The sequence below is a fragment of the Pomacea canaliculata genome, linkage group LG14 (genome assembly GCF_003073045.1).
Source record: "Pomacea canaliculata isolate SZHN2017 linkage group LG14, ASM307304v1, whole genome shotgun sequence".
NCBI classification, from domain to species: Eukaryota; Metazoa; Mollusca; class Gastropoda; order Architaenioglossa; family Ampullariidae; genus Pomacea; species Pomacea canaliculata.
The window spans coordinates 9,901,481-9,921,107 of record NC_037603.1 but is presented as its reverse complement, the minus strand read 5'-3'; the positions used below and the strand labels follow the sequence as shown (position 1 = coordinate 9,921,107).

At 43.3% G+C, this 19,627-nt stretch overlaps 1 protein-coding gene across 1 annotated transcript in view; it reads left to right on the top strand.

Moving 5' to 3' along the window:
- The window catches only part of LOC112555603 (myosin-VIIa-like), a 32,043-nt gene extending 12,809 nt beyond the window's left edge, over positions 1-19,234 (top strand). Inside the window, exons 4-29 of the mRNA XM_025224033.1 lie at positions 583-669; positions 845-940; positions 1,184-1,302; positions 1,878-1,995; positions 2,116-2,244; positions 2,418-2,591; positions 2,832-3,059; positions 3,483-3,629; positions 4,308-4,570; positions 4,998-5,149; positions 5,468-5,652; positions 5,958-6,058; positions 6,403-6,569; positions 7,014-7,108; positions 7,695-7,756; positions 8,004-8,156; positions 9,157-9,262; positions 9,719-9,833; positions 10,128-10,217; positions 15,797-15,972; positions 16,487-16,605; positions 16,877-16,943; positions 17,305-17,421; positions 17,683-17,766; positions 18,054-18,173; positions 18,319-19,234. Coding sequence (XP_025079818.1) covers positions 583-669; positions 845-940; positions 1,184-1,302; positions 1,878-1,995; positions 2,116-2,244; positions 2,418-2,591; positions 2,832-3,059; positions 3,483-3,629; positions 4,308-4,570; positions 4,998-5,149; positions 5,468-5,652; positions 5,958-6,058; positions 6,403-6,569; positions 7,014-7,108; positions 7,695-7,756; positions 8,004-8,156; positions 9,157-9,262; positions 9,719-9,833; positions 10,128-10,217; positions 15,797-15,972; positions 16,487-16,605; positions 16,877-16,943; positions 17,305-17,421; positions 17,683-17,766; positions 18,054-18,173; positions 18,319-18,426 — 3,378 coding nt within the window. The 3' untranslated portion in view covers positions 18,427-19,234. The remainder of the gene's footprint in view (positions 1-582; positions 670-844; positions 941-1,183; positions 1,303-1,877; positions 1,996-2,115; positions 2,245-2,417; positions 2,592-2,831; positions 3,060-3,482; positions 3,630-4,307; positions 4,571-4,997; positions 5,150-5,467; positions 5,653-5,957; positions 6,059-6,402; positions 6,570-7,013; positions 7,109-7,694; positions 7,757-8,003; positions 8,157-9,156; positions 9,263-9,718; positions 9,834-10,127; positions 10,218-15,796; positions 15,973-16,486; positions 16,606-16,876; positions 16,944-17,304; positions 17,422-17,682; positions 17,767-18,053; positions 18,174-18,318) is intronic.
- Positions 19,235-19,627: the final 393 nt, after the last annotated feature.

Sequence of the window (19,627 nt, the reverse complement as noted above, 5' to 3'; positions counted from 1 at the left end):
AAGTTTACCTTTTATAAGACAAACTGAAAAAATCTTTTGTTGCTTCTCCTACAGCCGCCATGAAGCTGCCATGAATGTGGAAAGGGGTACAGAGTGCAGATATAGAAAGAAAAGCTGATGTTTATGTTTATGTTTACATAACATAACCACACATTGTTTAGGACAGTAATAAGGTCGAGAACAGTGGCTCTGCCTGTCTCATGTGATGACATCAAATAGAACAGCTTTACTGATGGACACGTGTACATACGAGTGACCAGACCACATGTCACATAAAAACGAAGTAGACTTGGACTGGACTGTAGGACAGGAGGTAAATGCTAGGTATCCACTCACAATATATAAAAAGCTGGTTGTTGTTGTTGTTGTTGTTGTTGTTGTCATGGACAGCAAGATAGTCCGTGTAGAAAGCTGCAGGGAAGGGGAGAGGGGAGAGAGACTGATTATCTCCTCCTAAGACTGTTTTCTGACTCCCGAACATTCTAAGATTTCATGTCTTTACCGAGGGCGATGGTCCACAGCTTCCCTTGATCCCCGACCTCTCATTTCTAGTCAGCTAACTGTCTCCTTCACACTCCACAGGCCTCCCTTGCTGCCTGGGTTCTGATACTCAGAATCATGGGAGACCTCCCGGATGTGGACATGGGCGACAAATTTCAGTTGTCAGGAGTAAGTGTCCTTGTCATTTACTTGGGTTTAGTGCTGAGCACTACAAATATCTAATCAGACAATTGCATCCATATATTCTATAAATATAATACTGAAAATGACAATCCTTAGTTTATTTTTGCTTTTTTTTTGCAAAATCACTCTAGTCAAAGTTGTTTGTTATTTCCGTTAACAGGACCAACCACTCATCGTGAGTCGAGTCCGCAACAGTTTCCGACAGAAATACAGCAAAAAGGACTTGGAGGAGGCTCAGGCGAAATACTCGGAACTGGTAGGTACATAGACGATGTTGTAGGTACATGTATGATGTAGTAGGTACAGACATACTGTTGTAACCCTCACCCTGACTACAAGACTTTGCTTGATGCCATGAGCTTACTATACCAGTCTATATGTCGGTGACGGTTGTGACAAGTCTTACATGTACACTCGGCTGTCACATGACCCTAGTGTTAGACCAGTTAACGTAGGTCATGGCACAGGACGACATTTAATTCCCACATTTAATGGTCAGTTCAAGGACCCGACAGGAGTGGACACGCGGACCCTGCCCTTCATGCCGGACAGGTCGGACACCATGCTGCACAAGGTGCAGTACGTCTGTAGCCTGGGTATCTACAAGCCAGAGCTCAGGTACCCTGTCTTACCTGTTGACGTGTTCAGGTGCAAAGGTAAACAATGTGTGTACATAGGTACTCAGCCTGGGTATCTACAAGCCAGAGCTCAGGTACCACTGTCTTACCTGTTGACGTGCTCAGGTGCAAAGGTAAACAATGTGTGTACATAGGTACTCAGTCTGGGTATCTACAAGCCAGAGCTCAGGTACCACTGTCTTACCTGTTGACATGTTCAGGTGCAAAGGTAGGCAGTCTTGGGACATAGGTAAACAATGTGTGTACAAAAGTACTCAATCTGGGTACATAGGTAAACAACCTGTGTTTAAAGGTACGCAGTCAGGGTACAAAGGTAAACAGTCTGTTTACAGAGGTACGAAGTCTGGGTACACAGATTTTTGCACCTATGTATGAAATAGTAGCTGAGTGTATACCTAGTACATTGTACACAGTGTGGTAATGTGTACATTTTACATACTGTAATGTGTACTAAACTAAGATACATATCTCTGTAGTCAGGATGTGTCAACATACTATTTTCTGGCGTGTTGGGTGATGTAAACAAAAGCTGAATGTCAACATGTCTGTCCACAGAGACGAGCTGTACTGCCAGCTGTGCAAGCAGCTGACCAACAATCCATCTCGCAACAGCACCGTCAGGGGCTGGGTCCTCATGGCGCTCTTCGCCGGAAGTTTCTGCCCCTCAGAAAGGGTAATCTCCCTTGTCTGAACATTAACAGTTTTATTGTAGTTGTTTCAGACTACTTAGTATCACCTGCAGTACCTTGACCTGTGTGGACCAGTGTGCTGACCCCTGTCCTCCACATTTCAGTTCGCCTCGTGCTTTACCAACTTCCTCCGCGAGGGTCCGCCAGAGTTTTCTCAGAAGGTGGACCTCCTTCTCAGGCGCACGTGCACGGCCGGCACTCGAGGCTACCCTCCCAGCTGGCTGGAGTTCCAGGTCACGAGAATCTTTCAGCCTGTTCATTGTCTTTATTCTACTCTGGGTGGGAACATGTTTGGACTGGTAGAGTATATCGTGACGTGTGTGTTTACACATGAATGTTGACTGATCATGACGTCACCGGAGTATATCGTGACGTCACCAGAGTATATCGTGACGTGTGTTTGCAGGCTGCAAAAAACAACAAACCACTGCTGGTACCCGTGGCCTTCATGAACGGGTACCGGACACTGTGCGAGGTGGATGCCGCCACCACGGTGAAGGAACTCATCATCAACATCTCCGAGAAAATCGGTTTGATGGACGTCACGGGCTACTCCGTCTACATCACGCTCCACACCAAGGTCCGGTCTGGCTGTGTGGTCAATGCTGCAGTCCTTGGAGTTGCTTGATCTTGCCCGTGATTAATGTTGTGTGTCTGTGTGTGTGTGTCTGTGTGTGTGTGTTGTGTGTGTGTCTGTATGTGTGTGTGTCTGTGTGTGTGCGACATTGAGAGTCCACTGCTAACCTGACGATTTTGTTTGCTTGTGTGTCTGTATGCCTTCATGACAAGTCACGTGACAGCTGTGACAACTACGTTGCAGATCTCGTGTCTGGGTCACGGCCTTCACCGGGTCATGGACGCCATCTCGGAGTGCGAGCAGCAGACCAAGAAGATGGGGATGCGAGAGAGCAGCTCCCTGTGGCGCCTCTTCTTCCGGCGCGAGTACTTCACGCCCTGGCCCATGCAGCCTGATGACGTAGTCAACGTTGACCTCATCTACCAGCAGGTCATGAGGGGCGTGGCCCTGGGCGAGTACAAGTGTGAAAAGGTCAGCTGCTTGTAGGCAAGAGAAAGACTCGTAAACAAATAGAAAAATAAAAGATTTGTTCCAAAATACATTTATTCTTGTCGTAAGTGTATGTCAGAACGCATGGCGGCAAAATAAACAAAATGTTTTTATGAGCGTGTGTATGTCTTGAAATTCATTGTTTATTCAAAACATGAACTGTAGGAAACATGAAATGAAATAACATATGTGCATATATACATAATTAGAAAACTTGTGTGCTGACTCCCTCTTGCATGAACTGCTACATACGTTACAAAAAGTAGAAATGGTTAATTTCCTTGTTTACGTGTTTACATGTGTGTATGTGTGTGTGTGCGCGCGTAGTGTGCTTTGTATCTTTTTTAAAATAATATTTGAGCTTTGTCTGATAGTTTCATCTTCACATGTCCTCCGCTGTTTCAGGATGATGTGCTGGTGCTGATGGCGGCTCAGTTCTACTACATCGACCACCAAAGTGACGTCACCTTCCAGAAGCTGGAGCCGTTCGTCCAGAACTTTCTTGCGGAAGACCCCGTGCGAGCGAACCAAGTCGCTTTCTTTGTCGAAAAGGTGAGCTGCACTGACCAGTCCCCCATCCAACCCTGTCTTACAAATGTCGGAGATGATGGAACAGACTGCAGACCATTTCTCTTACCGACACGCTAGGTTTCGCATCCCCTCGGATGGCTTTTCTTTTTGTCCAGCCTCATAAGCAGCTGTGGTGACAGGTTCCATGATCCCTTTCCTCGAGTCTGGCTGGCTGAGGTGACAAATGTCATCAAGGCCACTCTGCTCTCACCCAGGTTCACACCTGTCTCCTGTCGGCAGACGACACTCCGGTGGTTTGTGAAACTCTGTTGTCGCTTGATTAGTCTCTCACCACTTAGGGTCCATGTCCTACACAACTCTCTCTGACAGCTCGTGCATGAGGCCTTCCCTCACATTCTCTGGCTGAGTTCACGTGGTTAATTCAGTCTCGACCTTCATTCCTCGTGTCCCCCAGACCATTCCCACGTGACAAACACTCACATAATGGGAAGATTATATCTCATGCAATCTGTATAATGTTGGTTTATGAAATATCTAACAATAATTTCTTAATGACTACTTACATTGCGAACGTTTACAGTAACTTGAGAGAATTATAATAATTTAACAAATGTTGCTAGTTAAAAATCGTATGTGTGTTCGTCTTATATAGAAATCACAATCGTTTTAGTCTTCCTTTCCTCTCTTCCTTACTTCCAGATAAAGGAGGTCGTTCAGAAAAATCTCCTTGTCACGAGACCGAGGCTGATGTCTCTGAAGGAGGACACGGTGAGCTTGGCCAAGGACAAGTGGTTTCTGCTCTTCTCTCGTTTCTACGACGCCCCCAAGGTGGTGGGGCCGGGTGTGGCGCTGTCCAGCGTGGTCATCGCCGTCAACAACAAAGGACTGTACATCCTGGACGAGGCCGACACCATCCGCATGCACATCGCCTTCTGGGAGATAGTCTCCATCATCAAAGGAAGGTAGCTCCCCTTGTCTCCTTGTTTGCACCCACGTGCGGTTTATTCATTCATTTTTCATCGATTCATTCCATCAGGCTGTCGATCTACCATCCATTATTTACTGTCATTGGTTCTGCTTAATCATTCTTCGTGACAAGTTTCTGAGTTTTGCTGGGTCTTCGCCAGTACCATTCGGGCTCTTTGCTCGTCGATGTTCTAGAGTTTGCTGTCAGGCCGACACTCACTCTGTCGTCCCTAGTTCGTATGTTGTAACTTTATACATCTGTGAATATTGTTCTCAAGCCTGTCTGCTTATTCTCTGCCAGCGAACATCCCTGTGCCCACAGAGGTAGTATTTATCCACCCACCCCAGACACACCCTGTCGCATGCTCAACACATCTGTGATGTCCTGTCTAATGTCAGACACTTATTCTTGTCCTCTGGCAGACAGAATGCTACGATTCGGACGATAAAAGCAGACGACTACCTGGTGTCCACATACCACTCAGACGATTTCTACAACCTACTGACTTCCTTTGTCGACGGCCTGCGCATGCGTTCTCAGTACGCGGTGGTGATTCAAGACGTCACATCGCAAGGTATGGCGCCCGCTCTCCCTTCCATTAAACGGTCATGTTCAGATTTGTCACATCACCATTTGAAGCTACAGAGCTGGTCAAAATAATTTGCGTCCTGAAAAAGGAAAGAAGAAAACTGTCATTCAACAGACACAGAATATTACAATCCACCCCGGTTGGAACACCTAAGGAGTTTATTGTCAGAGGAGTGTCCTGTAGTCCATAGAACTAAAATGACAACAGAGCAAAATATGAACAAAATATTTTACAGCTTCTCTTAGGAAAAGATTAAAAAAAATACAGGTAGAATGTAATGAACTTGACTGTGTTCTCACAAAGGTGGTGGAGGTGGTTCCGTGGCCTTGACCCGAGGCGACCTTTTAACCCTGACCAAGCCTTACTCCGAGTTTAACGGGGAGACGCAGCTGCAGGGCACGTGCAAACGCACCGGAAGTGTCGCCACCGTGTCACGTGACAAGGTTTACGTCATAGCAGCCATGGAAGAACCTACTTCAGACATGTTGGTAAGACTCTGGACAGAACAGGAACGGAGGTAGAAAAGGTAGAGAACTGGAGGGACAGGTGTAAAGTCCACATTAGTTGAAGTCTCGCTAGTGGAGAGTTCAGTCCTCTCCTGCATTCTATGACTAGAGTTCACGGTGATGTCAACACGACAGTTTCTTGTAAAACTTGAAACGAAAAATTTATGTTTTCTGAATCCCCGTCAGAATCATGTCGCACTTAAAATAAGTTATAAATCAATCATCATCTTTGCTATAATAATAATAATAATAATAATAATAATAATATCTCTAATACCTGGGGTCAGGGCTGTGTCATGGTGCAGCTGAAGAAGGACTCCACGACCTTCATGTGTGACGTGGACTTCAAGCCGCAGACACTACAGCTGTACTCCAAACAGTACTTCCGGTAACGTGACAGGCTTTGACTTTTGATATCTGAGTTACATGCAGGTCTATGGACTGATGCTCCTGATAAGAAACACGTGATATGGAATGTTTTAGAGAGCAGAAAACTACTGTGACACTCATGAAATGTCTCAAGACACACACTGGACATTTTATTAAATGTTTTATTAAGTGGATCATAGAACATGGCTGCTAGTGTTTTAAGATGTATCGGAGCATTTTATATGTGCTGCTTACACTGTTTGTGGTGAGTGGAGCTGAGGTCAAGGGTCGTTGTCGGTTCAGTAGGTCAGACCACAAAGCTAAGGTTGAAGTTCATTGACGTTGACCTCACTTCTTTCTCAGTCCACTGTCCGAGAACACGGTGACGAAGTTGCTACAAAAGGCTTCACTCAAACGTGACCGAGGCGACACCTTGTGGCAGTTCACGCGGGAGCCTTTGAAGAAGCCGCTGTTGAAGCGCACCTGTGGTCGCGAGGACCTGAGGCGGCCGGCGTGCAGAGCTTTCTCTGGTATCCTTGGTGATGCTGTGAGACAGGTGGCGCCTCACTTCACACACTACTTATTTTGAAAGAGTTTTCTAAGAAACATTTATTGTCATATCACATATCTCGAGAAGGACTGACTGATGACAAAATGACATGGACTTGTGAGCTGTCCTGCAATGTTGTGATCAAGTCCTGCGGAGGACGACATCTAGCGACTGAGTTTGTGGACATTGTAGACAAAACAATTCTATCTCGGAAGGTCGGAAGGTTTGGTTGTCAGATAGACCGACCTTCTCTAAGGACCTCAGCGGCAGGCAGCTCCAAGGGTCAGGGGTCATGTGGAGAATAGCAGGAAGCTGGCTCAAAACTGTTCGTCCTTCTTGAGTTTTGTCGTCACTTCCTGTATCAGATTATTTGTGTCAGAATGTTGTGAGCGTTGTCTTGGTTACCGCCCTTAACAGGCGCTAGCTATCCAGCAGTACATGAAGGATGTAGCGCCCTCACACGAGCTGACGGACATGGAGCTGGCCAATGAGTGGGTGATAGAGCCAGCTCGCCGTAACGTAAGTTATCTCCCTTTGTCATCAAGAACCAATAATCTTTGTCATCAATAAGTCACCAGGCCGTGGGTAGCCGAGCCTGTAGGGCTTACCGCCGTCCACCCGTTTTGGGAACAGACAGAAATGTAAGAACTGTTATTTCGGGAAGCAGGATCTTGAAACAAATGTGGTCGAAATGAGTTTTGCCATGATGCTATCAACATGCAAGGGCCTGGCCGCCAGCCATGAGTCACGTGATCCCAAGGTACACACGTGACTCTCAACTACCAACAAGACCTCAGGCTTCAAACGGTAACCCACACTGGGGTAGTCTTGTTTATCTTTAAATGAGAACCCACACTGGTATAGTCTTCTTTTTCTGTGAAGCGCCCTTAGCTTGCCTATAGGACCCGGATGTTGCGCTAAGCTCACTTTATTATTATTGTATTATCAATTCCCTCTCGTTTGTCAATGAAGTTGCTGAGAATGCACCGTGCAATGATAAGGCTATGCTGTCTGGAGGCTAGAATGGAAAGCAGTGTGTGTTATGTGAGTAATACCTGAGTTACCTGTAACACCTGTCCACACGTGACCTGCTGTGTCCTTACAGAAATATCTCAGGGAGGAAATCTTTTGCCAGGTGATCAAACAGCTCACCAACAATCCCGACAGGTGAGTGTAACACTGATGTGTGGTGTGATGGTGTGACTTCAGGTGTCCTGGTGTTCTGACATGTGTGAGAGGTGTAACATGTCGTCTGGTGTTACATGTCATAGAGGTCAACACACTTTGTCAATATTCTATTATCAACACACACTGTCAACACACTTGTCATGCCAGACATGCGCACCACGTGTGGTTGTCACACCAGTGCTACACTATGTCACCAGTGCTACATTATGTCACGTGGTGACTGCAGGTCCAGCGAGGACCGTGGCTGGCAGTTGCTGCAGCTGCTGTGCATCACAGTGACACCTGTCGGAGAGCTCTACCACCAGGTGCTCGGCTTTGTCAACGGATCAAAACATCCGCAAGCACGAAGCTGCGCCGACCTGCTGACGAACCAGAAAATGTGAGGACAACTTTCAGTTTTCTTTGTCTTTTCCTAGAATGGCTGTGTATAATATATTAAATGTATAGACATTTCAAAATCAAAGATGTAGACCTTTATAAACCTATTAAATGTATAAACTGTTAGCCACCTAGAGACGAGAGCAGGCGCCAGATTTTGAGGGAAAAAAAGTATCCCGAGACAAGATCTGAACCGACGACCTCGCAATACCTTCATGTTGTGACGCTGGTGTGCTGCCTCATGTTGATATGATTTTCAACTTCCGGTTTCATTTTCCTAATTTTCAACAGCAGAAACATGGATGGATTCAGTCTGGTTTAGCACACCTAATAATATAATAATATTATAATATAATGATATATAACAACAAACAACACATTCATGTACAACTTCTGAACGCTTAGGGCAAACACCATTTCCATTTCCGGTTTCACGAAGAGTGTGAAAATGGCGAAATTATGCGGGAAAAATGCGGCTAAAATGGTTGCCTGGAAATAAACACGAGTCTGATAGGTAAAGTGTTTGACATTTGAGAGTCTTTGGTCAGATGGCAACATGAGCTACAGTAATGATGCATGACAAGATGTTGTTAATGGAGCCGTGGGTTGATTATCTCCTCGCCTTCTGCCACAATTTTATCCTCACTAACATCTTCTCACCTCCCTCTGCCTCCATCTTCTGTCTCCATGGTTACACACTTTAGTGTCTCAACTTTTATAGCCACAAACTTCAGAGTCTCACACAAGTTATTCTAATTCTTTAAAAATAATTTTTGTCCTTTCCGAAGTCATTTTAAAATATTTCGGTGTCTAACCTGAACAGAGGCGGGGTGGAGGTCCCAGTGATGTTTACATCAGTTGTTATTTACACTGTAAACAAGGTAAACAGTTTTAGCCTTATTGAATGTTCTTTATGTTTGAGTAGTCAAACTTTCGCTAAAAAGATTTTTTTCTAAAGATAAATAATGTTGAGCTGGAAGATAGGCTCTTGTACCTGGCAGGTGGGGGAGCCGGCTGTATCCTCCCCATTACCTTGAGCACGACATCGTGGTGAAGCGACAACCCAACGTCCGCGTGCAGCTGCTGTTGCCGTCTGGGACCACGATGGTGAGCTTGTCCCCCGTCCTGCACGGCCCTTGCTTTTGTTTGTTTGTGTGTTTGTGTGTTTGTTTGTTTGTTTGTTTGTGTGTTTGTTTGTTGGTTGGTTGGTTGGTTGGTTGGTTGGTTGGTTGGTTGGTTGGTTGGTTGGTTGGTTGGTTGGTTGGTTTGTGTTAAATGAATAACAAAGTGAATCTAGTCTTAGAGAAAGAGGTAGAAAGATGAAGGACTTTTACGGTGATTGCTAATGAAATACTTTTTGTTGAAAGTGTAGCCAGAGGCTCATGTAGTTGACTAGTGCAGTTCAAGGGTCACACAATGAACACTAAGTGAAGACTTCTTGTTTACTGTAGCTCAAGCTTCGTCTAATGGATTCTAAGTGCCTCGTTGTTCTGTTGTGTAAATACGATTGTGGAGGGACGAGGGCGACACCAGGGAGATGACTGAGCATCACTTGTGTTGCAGACAATAGAAGCTGGCAGCAGGACGAAGGTGGCCAACATCAAACAGGAAGTGACTAATCGCCTCCAAATCAAAACTTCCTCCGAGTACAGCCTCTTCCTGTCGTCTGCGGGCGGAAGTGAGTTTGATCTCGTGTTGGGTGTGTGAGTATGCGAGAAGTGAGCAGCACTTGGTGAGTGCATGCCGGCGTGAGTGATGAGTACTGCTCAGCTTTTGAAGATCAGGTGATTGATGGGGTCATGTCTCTCGTAGTATCTCGCTGTCGCTCGCAGTTTATCACTGTCTCTCGCTATTTCTCGCCATTTCTCGCTGTTTCTCGCTATCTCTCGGAGTTTATCGCTATCTCTCGCAGTTTCTCACTGTTTCTCGCTGTCTCTCGCAGTTTCTCACTGTTTCTCGCTGTCTCTCACAGTGCACAGTTTGCCAGATCGGAGCATGTACTTTGACTGTCTGTCCCACGCCGAGTTCTACTGGCTCCGACAGCACTCTACTAGCAGAGACAGTGAGTAGTGCTCATGCTGCACATATATATATATATCTATATAAATAAAATGTGTGAGTGTTAGAAAAAGATACAAAAACGAAAGAAGAAGGCGGGAAGGAATGATAAAATGAAATAAATAACAAAGATGAAGAGTCACACGTGAAACTGTATGGAAAATTCGGGCTGAACCATTTACACCCTGTGTATGTAGGAACGTGACTGTCACGCAGGGATGGGGAGTAGCTGTAGCCGAGCTACAGCTACTGTAGCTGGCTACAAATTTTGTAGCTTGTAGCTTAGCCGGCTACAAATTTTAAAAAAGTAGCTTGTAGCCGTAGCTACATTTTAGAAAGTAGCCGTAGCTTGGCTACATGTTGGCTACTTTCACGACCATTCGTCGACAGCGTGTCAGCAAGACGACGACAGCCACTGCTCTCACTGCTCGGTGTTGTGACAGCCAGACACCACGTGTCTCGCACGCTCAGTAACCGCAAGTACTGTGTCGTCCAAGTGGCGGAGCGGTATTTTGTTTCATTTGAAAAAACGAAGATGGACGTACCCATCAATTTCCAGCCTTATTTGAAATTTTTTACATTTTGCGAAGCCACAAAATGTGGGTATAGTTTCAAATGCAAGAATTGTTGAGAGATTGTTCAGTCTGGCAGGACTTATCATGACAAAAGCTGCGCACTAGGGTGACAGACAGCAACTTCGAGGCCAAAGTTCTGGTCAAATTCAATTCCATGAAGGACTAAAAGAATGTACATTTGTTTTAAGGTTACCGGTACACTCCAAAAATTAAAATCCATATTATAAATATCTTTAGGGGTTTTTAAATATAGAGTAACAAAATAACATAAATATAGCACTTTAAAACTGTTTTTGAGTACCTAAAGTGAAAATTGTGACTTTAATCAACGTTTTTGTTTCAAAACGTACAAGCATTTTAAAAACAAATTTACACAATACCATAAGTCATATACCAAAGGTTTTGAGTTTTTTTGTAAACTAGAGGCACTGATAAGAAAACTGATGCATAAGCCGTTTTGATATCTCAAGATTTCTAGGAGATATAAGAAATCAGACATGGTACCCCCCGACTCAGTGTGAATGTGGCAATTAAATATTTAGAAAATATTTAGAAAAATGTTAATTTTATCAAAAGTAATGTTTATACCATACTCTCAAATGCATCACTTTGTAGCTTATGCATTTCTAAACAAAATTGCAAAATTTTACTGCTGTAGCACAAGCCAATCTTGAGAAATATGTTTTTATAGTTTAGGACTGGATGTCAAAAACGACAAACAGAGAAATTCAAGCTTAAAGATTTAAAATAAATATATCTTGTATCAGATCATTTTGGAAAAATATATTTCAGTGTTTATATGCTACATTTGACATCCTACTATATAATTAAAGCCTATTCTAGTCAGGCCCGGTTCTACCTATTAGGCGAACTAGGCAATCGCCTAGGGCGCAGCGACCGAGGGGGGCGGAAAAAATGGCCTGCTTTTTTTTTTTTTTTTTTTTTTTTAATGAATAATTTTAGGGAAAAATGTCATTTTCACAAAATGATATTAGCAGGACACTTTTCCTCTGCTTGTAGACTGACCACCACGCTAGTTTCTCAGTACATGTATGACAGGAAAACCCCATTATCGCATTATCCCAGGGCGCACCTGCAGTGACCAGCTAACCGGCAGGCAAGTAGAGGGCGGCAGAGGGGCGGGGAAGGGCGGTGTTGGTGGAGGGCACCTTTTCCTCTGCTTGTAGGTTGACTTCACCACCGAGTGTCTCAGTTCATGTAGTGATGTAGTACAGCAAAACCCATTATTACAGGGCGCACTTGAAGTGACCAGCTAACCAGCGGGGAAGAAGAGGGCGGAGGGCGCGGAGGATAGACAGCGGAGGGGCGGGTTGGTGGATGGGGCCTGGTCAGTGCAGACCCCTACGATGGAGTGGACCGCATTCCACTAATTCCAAGCTCACCTTTCTTTCTTCTATCTTACTATTGAAGAGGTTCCACACTTATGCATTGAAAACACTACAGCTGATATCAGGGACAACAACACAGACTTGAGTTTGCTATGCAAGTTTCTCTGTGGTTATGACAACTGTTTTATGCTCAATATTGTTTACACTTACGAACTTTTAACCCGAAGGAACTTAGCTAATGTCACGAACGCGTTCTTAGTTAATAAGAGTATTAAAGTCTTTAGCAGACAAACATCAAGGTAGAGCCATTTGAAGTTTATAGCATATCTATTTACTGACACTGATGACCTATAGTCTTGTACTTACTGTTGTGACTCATGGTCGTGAATATTTAACTTTCTTATTAATTATTAAATTTCTGTTCGTTTGGTGTATTACGCTTAATTTAGTTGTCAATTTGTAATCTTTATTTTTATTATCTAAGTGGCATCTGTTTGTCTACAGTTTGAATGGCTAGCTTGTTGTTATGCTCCATGGACAGAATATTTGAAATTGGTTATTAAGAGATAATGCGTACTAAGACCTACAGTCGATACACTGTATACTTCTCTTGTTTTCAACAAACCCTATGCTGGACACCACGCAGTGTTGATCACTGGACTGTGTTTGGGGAGCTGCCCTGACACCATGATTTACAACTTTGCATTGTTAGTGTCCAGAAGACTCTCTCTTGACAAACCTTGCTTCCCGCCCACCTGTGAGGTGTGACTGTGGTGTGACTTTGGATGGGAACAAAGTAGCTGCTATCAGGGTGGTCTAGAGGCTGGAAGCTGTGATAGCTTGAGTTTTAGACCACACAGCAAACTAAGACCAGAGCAAGGTGCTACACATTTCTTGTCTCCATCAGTGTGCACTCCATAAAACCTTTTACACGAGTGTTTGAAATGCCTCTACTCATAAGTGTAGGTCTGATTTGGGAGGCATGCAAGCATCCATGTGTGTATGATGCACGCCTGCAATTGAAAAACAGATGTACCTTTTCTTGACAAAAAGTAGTTCTTACTGATAAGTTATTAATCAAATCTGACAGCAAATTCTCGAAAAAGATTTAATTTTAGTAAGCCATTCTTTGACACTTCTGGGTTCTAGTGCATCTGGTCGTAATGAGTTCTTGTAGAAAACCACTTTTCTACTATTTTTAAGCAGCAAACATGTAGACAGTTCGGTTTTACTTGTTAGTTCATCTTTAAGATGAGAAAGGAGAGAACGATTGAAAGCACTTGCCGATGGAGGTGCTATATGTGGACAGGCCACAGGTAGCGATAAATCTGTCACAGTTAATGACCAGTCGGATCAGACTAGAAGACTGGACAAAGAAGGGTGCATGTTACTTGATAGTTGTCCGTGAGAGAAGAAAGAGAGATGAGAAAGATTGAAAGGACCTAAGTGGGGTGGTGGAGAAGGGTAGAGATAAATCTCTACCACTTTAAAGAAAGTCAGATCACATTACCAGGGCTGGACAGCCAGAGACTGGGGAAGAGGTAGTTGTAACTTTGAACTTAAAACCCACTGGACGATGTGAAAACCTTTTCTGAGCGGCTGCAGACATCTCGTGCTGCTGTTTGAATTGACTTTGTAATCGTCTGTTCTGGTGCTTGGAGCTATCATCCTTCCACAGCTGAGTCAGTAAACTAAAGGTTGTGAACTGCATTTAGCCATGCCAGACTGAACAGAGCTACTGTCCTACAGCCACTTTATGAGAGTTTGTAAAGATAAGTTCGCATGAATTTTATACACTGTGACATAGCTGTATATATTTTATTAACACGATTTATGTCTTTCTTTACATTAATTTCATCTCCTTATTTCTTATAGTGCTTATTTTGATTGTGTGGATGCAACGGGCTGCGATAGCGGTGGTGTCACTTTTTGCAAAACTGTTCATTGCACAAACGGGTCCGTTACAGTCTGGTGGTCTTTAGCACATCACACTCGCGTTGAGTTCTGAGACAAACCGCCGCAATCATTACTGGTGATATTTAAGCCTAGCTTTCTTGTTTGAGCTGCGTCCATTGAAGACAGATTTAAACAGATTCAGCAGCACAGTGCATTATTTGGATTTCTTTATGATATCCAAAGCATTTCTGAAAAACCAAGGAAGGACATTCTACTATCTTGCGAGGTCTTGGCAAAGGCACTAATGCACAGAGACAGCAAAGACATTGACGTGGAGGAACTCTGTTCTGAATTACAGGCTGTAGCTAGAAGACTTCCCAAGCCTAACATGAACCCCAAAGAAGTCTTAATATTCATAATCCAACATAAGCTATTTGATATTGTGCCGAATGTTGTAGTGTCTCTCAGAATTTTATTGACCTTCCAATTTCTGTTGCCAGTGCAGAACGGAGTTTCCCAAAATTAAAATTAATTAAAAACTATATGAGATCAACGATGTTGCAAGAGAGACTGACTGGGCTGGCCACCATATCTAATTAGCATGACTTGGCAAAAGCACTCAATCTGAAGGAACTGATAACTCGTTTTGCACAACAAAAAACAAGGACAGTGAGGTTTTAAGCATCAATTTCATGACCAGGACTAAATAAATTGCAAAACAAATGATATAACATGGTTCACTTTTTGTGAGGTGGGGGGGGGGGGCGCAGAATTTTTCTTTCGCCTAGGGCGCAACACAGCCTAGCGCCGGCCCTGATTCTAGTATGCCAGGACTATACTTTTCACCCTATCAGCTTTTGGAAACAATTAGTTTGTGTTCCTTTCTTTGTTTTCAGTGTCAGTGTTAGAAAAAAATGCCTTATGATCTGCTTGCCTAAATTAGATTAAGCAGTGTTTTACTTATATTCCATGCAAACTCATTTATTTCAATGGTCTGTTGTTCATTGTCACAGTATTGATAAGAGGTTGACATTTTTCATCACCACATAACCTAACTTATTGAAAATTCCACCAGGTACCTGATACTTAAGCATCTGTTTAGTTTTCATTTCTAAGTAATAGGAACAAATAGTTATAGAAAACAATGTTTATCGGAAAACTTATATAATTTCTTTGTCACTAAAACAGGATGAGGAAAAAGATCCAGAAATGTTTAATATAATCGTAAAATACGTGTACTTATTGTGTGAAAAAGGCGGGGGAGAAGGTGCAAGGAATGAATGAAAGCATTTATGGATTCACTAATAAAATTGTCGGTATATCGCAGTTCTCCGTTTCATTATTATAATAAAAACTTTGTAAAGCAAGTAATAGTGTTTTGTGTGTATGTTTGATGTTTGTGTATGTTGCTACAGCTAACTTGTTATAACATCACGCTTTTAAAAGTAGCCAAAAGAAGCTGGCTACATTTTAAAAGTAGCCCAAAGTAGCTGGCTACTTTTTGCAAAATTGTAGCTGTAGTGTAGCCGGCTACATTTTGAAAAAAAGTAGCTGTAGCTTAGCCGGCTACAAATTAAAAGTAGCTTGCCCATCCCTACTGTCACGTGCCCTCCTATAGCACGTGACGAGAGAATGTTGTTCTCACTCTTATTGTTTACTCGATACATACAGAATTTCTGTGTTTGAGTCTGTTTATACTGTATTTAAAGTTGGAATATCCGGAAGATGACAGAGATTTTCTGTAATGTCTCCGATTGGCTTGTAATGCAAGCATCACCTAATTGTTTCTGATATTTTCCTTTTTTTCATGTTGTTTACTAAATATCTGGGTGTCGCAGGTAGGGTACAGGCACCCGGTCTTATTATGCTTAAGAAAATTTGGGTAAACGCAAGTCCAGGGGAGGATGAAGAAGCCGACAAATATTTCCACTTTCCACAGGTATGTTACATAATGTCATTGAGCCTTTCTTTAGAAACAACAGGGTTCAGGGTGCTTTAAAGTAATTAACAAAGAAGTGCTTAAATATTGTTTGATTGTTATCACTAGATAAAATTATGTTTATGTACCTTCATAGAAAGATTTTCACATGGTTACATTGCATGGTCATTACTTTTATTACTATACCAAGCAACTTGTAAATAACAACAGGGTTACACTGAACATTACAGTAATGTTGTTTTGTTTCATTAACACCTAGTCAACACCCAGAAACTGCCGGCAAATATAGTTTTGTTTCAAAGCTTAAAAAAAACTAAGGCAATGATCAACACAGAGTTCCTCTTCACACCACATGAAAATGTAACCATAGCAACCTCTTTAAGTCTTCAAAGTAACTGTGGACACAGTGAGACAATAAGTGAATGTGTGATTATTTCACCCTGGAATCACTACTGGTGTTGGACTGTGTGAAGACCCTCACAGTTGCAGACTGTAAACATTTTCTGTTTTTCAGGAGGTCCCCAACTTTCTCCGCGGCTACCACGACTGTGCTGCCCCCCAGGTGGTCCACCTGGCTGCCCTCCTGTACCGAGCCAAGTTCGGTTCTGACGAAAAACATTTCGAAAAATTCAGGTGTGTGCTTATCTACTGGAGTGGTTGGGTGAGAAAGTTGCTGTTGGATGTGGAAGTGGAGCTGATACACACTCTGCAATCTTCTTCTTGTTGTAATCCATTGTCTGGCACCGACAGTACATTTGCTTTCAAACATTTGACTGACAGCAGGCCATCATGGTGGCATTCAAAAGTCGACTGCACATTAGACAGACGGCTACATACTCACCAACATCTCACATAAATGTGATTTCTGCATAAAATGTTGTTGATGTCGGTTTGTAATCCTCAGCTCTGTGGCCCCAAGCATCCTCCCACGCGGCTTTCCGGCCGACCAGTCCCTGGACTACGTCAAGAAGGTGAGTAGTGCGTGAGCAGAGCTCACTGCGGGTGGCTGTGCGCCATGTTTGTAGTCACCTTGGTAACAAACACCAGAGCTGACCACTGACAGGTGTTTGGCTACAGGTCATAGTCGTACAACGATGATAAGTGGTTAGCCAGTGTTTGCTCTCACCTTGCAGATATTGTTTATACTGCGGTCTTCACACCTGTGTGTCACATGTGTGTCACCAAAGCCAGTCCCACACACTTCCATGCCACAGCCAATGACAAGGCTTCTTCACACAGTTCAGTCTCATTAGCAAACGCATTCCTCACAGACATTCTGGACCAGACGAAGGGCTGGCTGCTAGATACATATAAACCATTGTTATTCTACAGGTAGTAGAGGAAGACTACCACAGGTCACGTGGTATGAGTGAAGACGAGGCTCGTCTGCGCTTCCTTCAGATCATCAGCACGTGGCCTACGTACGGCTCCGTCTTCTTCGAGGTGAAGGTCAGTGCCACGAGAACACAGACAATAGAACATTTGTCACGTGATGTGTAGGACTCCAGGTGTTCATGCCTTTGTGTTGTTGTCTTCACACGTGTGAAGAAGTTGTGTTGTTGACCTGTGCTTGGTGATCTTCGTAGGTGTGAACCGGGAGAACAAAAGAGTTCCCAGATGTAAGGGGGTTGGTATATGTCACCGACAGTTACCCTGGGGTTAGAAGCAGAGAGCTGCACCCAGTAACAAGCACATTTCTGTTTGTTGTAGCAAAAAGCCTCCAGGACCTTGCCAAAGTTTTGTCTGCTTGCTGTCAACATTGAAGGTGTCCACATCATGGACCTGATGACCAAAGTAAGTCTTGGTGAAAGTGAATTTATTCTGCACACTCACATCATCCATGTCGACACGAGGAGAGAAAGATAGTCTCATCATGATGATGTATATCTGGCATATCTGTAATCTATAATCTGTATGGAAAGTAGGGACCGCTGAACAAAAACTTGTTTACGAAACGATGCTTCGAACAAGAAAAATTAGTGTTCACGGTGTGCTGCTGGCTTCCTGTATGTGTCCACGCTTGCATCCGGTGAGTGAATGATGAGTGAGTGAGTTACTAACTCTGATACAATCTCTTACAGAGGCTGATAAGAATGTATGAGTTCAGCAAGATTCCCAACTGGGCCTTTGATGACAACTCTTTCACCTTCATCGTCATGGACAACGGAGTAACAACTAAGATTCTCTTGGAGACCACAGTGGTGAGTGTCATCCTCACTTTGTTTACACGAAGCAGTCACTTCACCAGGATGATTTTAGTAAAAGTATAATCACTTTCCCTCTATCTGTTTCTCCTTAATTCATGTCTCAGTGGGGGACTCATTTAGTGATGTGGTTTGTCCTCAGGGTCACAATCTGGACGATGTGGTCATGTCTCACATCTCCTGGGTGATGAACGCTCAGATGAGGCGCAAACATGGCTTCTTCAACAAAGCCGGCGAAAGTGTCTGCTGACGACCTCTGACCTCCCCTTCAACATTTGCATTTACTCTCAAAGATAATGAATGTCTCAAACAGTTTTGTTACTGACCAGAGTGCTGACATTTCAGTTGTTACAAAATGTCTCAGGTCTCAGTCGCGGGAGTTGCGATCACTGTGTACAAACTATACAGTGTTGTACAGTTGTATACAATGTGATTAACAGACCGATCACTGTACAGAAACTTGTTTGAAGACAGATGTTTGATGTACCCGTGTACTTAGTGGCGAACTAACTGTAATTATCTTTATATCTTTAATAAGGATAGCCTGTCGTTTCCGTTCTGTGAATGGGAGTGAGTGAGAAAGAGGAAAAATGAAGAGAGAAATGGAGTGTGAATAGTGTGAAGTTGCTTGTTTGTATCTGCTGATATATTTAGAATCAGTTTTGTAAACTTCACGAGCTTCCCATGCTTCACAGCGCCAATCATCACACAGCTTTTTGTTGGTATGGAGAGAAGATAGGAATGTTCACTCAAGCCTAGGGGTCTGGGGTCAGGGGTTCATGAGCATGGACAATAAATGGACTATACATTATAATGTACAGTGTAATCTTGTACTTTCATACCTACATATATTTCACTTAGACGCTTCCTCGGTTGGTTTTCCAGCCTCACACACCCTGCATGCCACTAGAAAAGCATCTGTGATGGCCTGTAATATAATATTTTTCTATAAATTCTTTTTAGTCTCTGAAAATTTATTTCATGTTGAATCTCATTTTAGTTTGTGGCTGATTATTTTGATTATTATCAATAATATTTTTATTTTAAAGACATTTTGAATACTGCGTGAGTGAGTGTGGAGAATTGCATTCACTTAGCGCCTGTCACCAATACAGTGAAGATTGGCTGTCCTGGGTTCAGATCTCGTCTCGGGCACGTTGTTCCTCTGTGTGTGGCATCTGTTTACATGGCTGGCTGCCTTGTCATTATATAGTCTTAGTTGCTGGCTCGGTGTAAAACAACCCCTACCCACCATAGACCTACACCATAAACATGTTTTTAGTTATTCTTTATTGATACCTTCTTTGCCTCAGGAATATTAAGGACAGCAGCAGCTCATGTCAGTAAAATAATGCAGTTTATAATCAAGCAGTTGCAGGTCTGTTGTAGAGCAGCAACTGTGAGCTGATAGTCATGTTGAGATAGTGTCAAGCTGGTTTAAGTACATGATT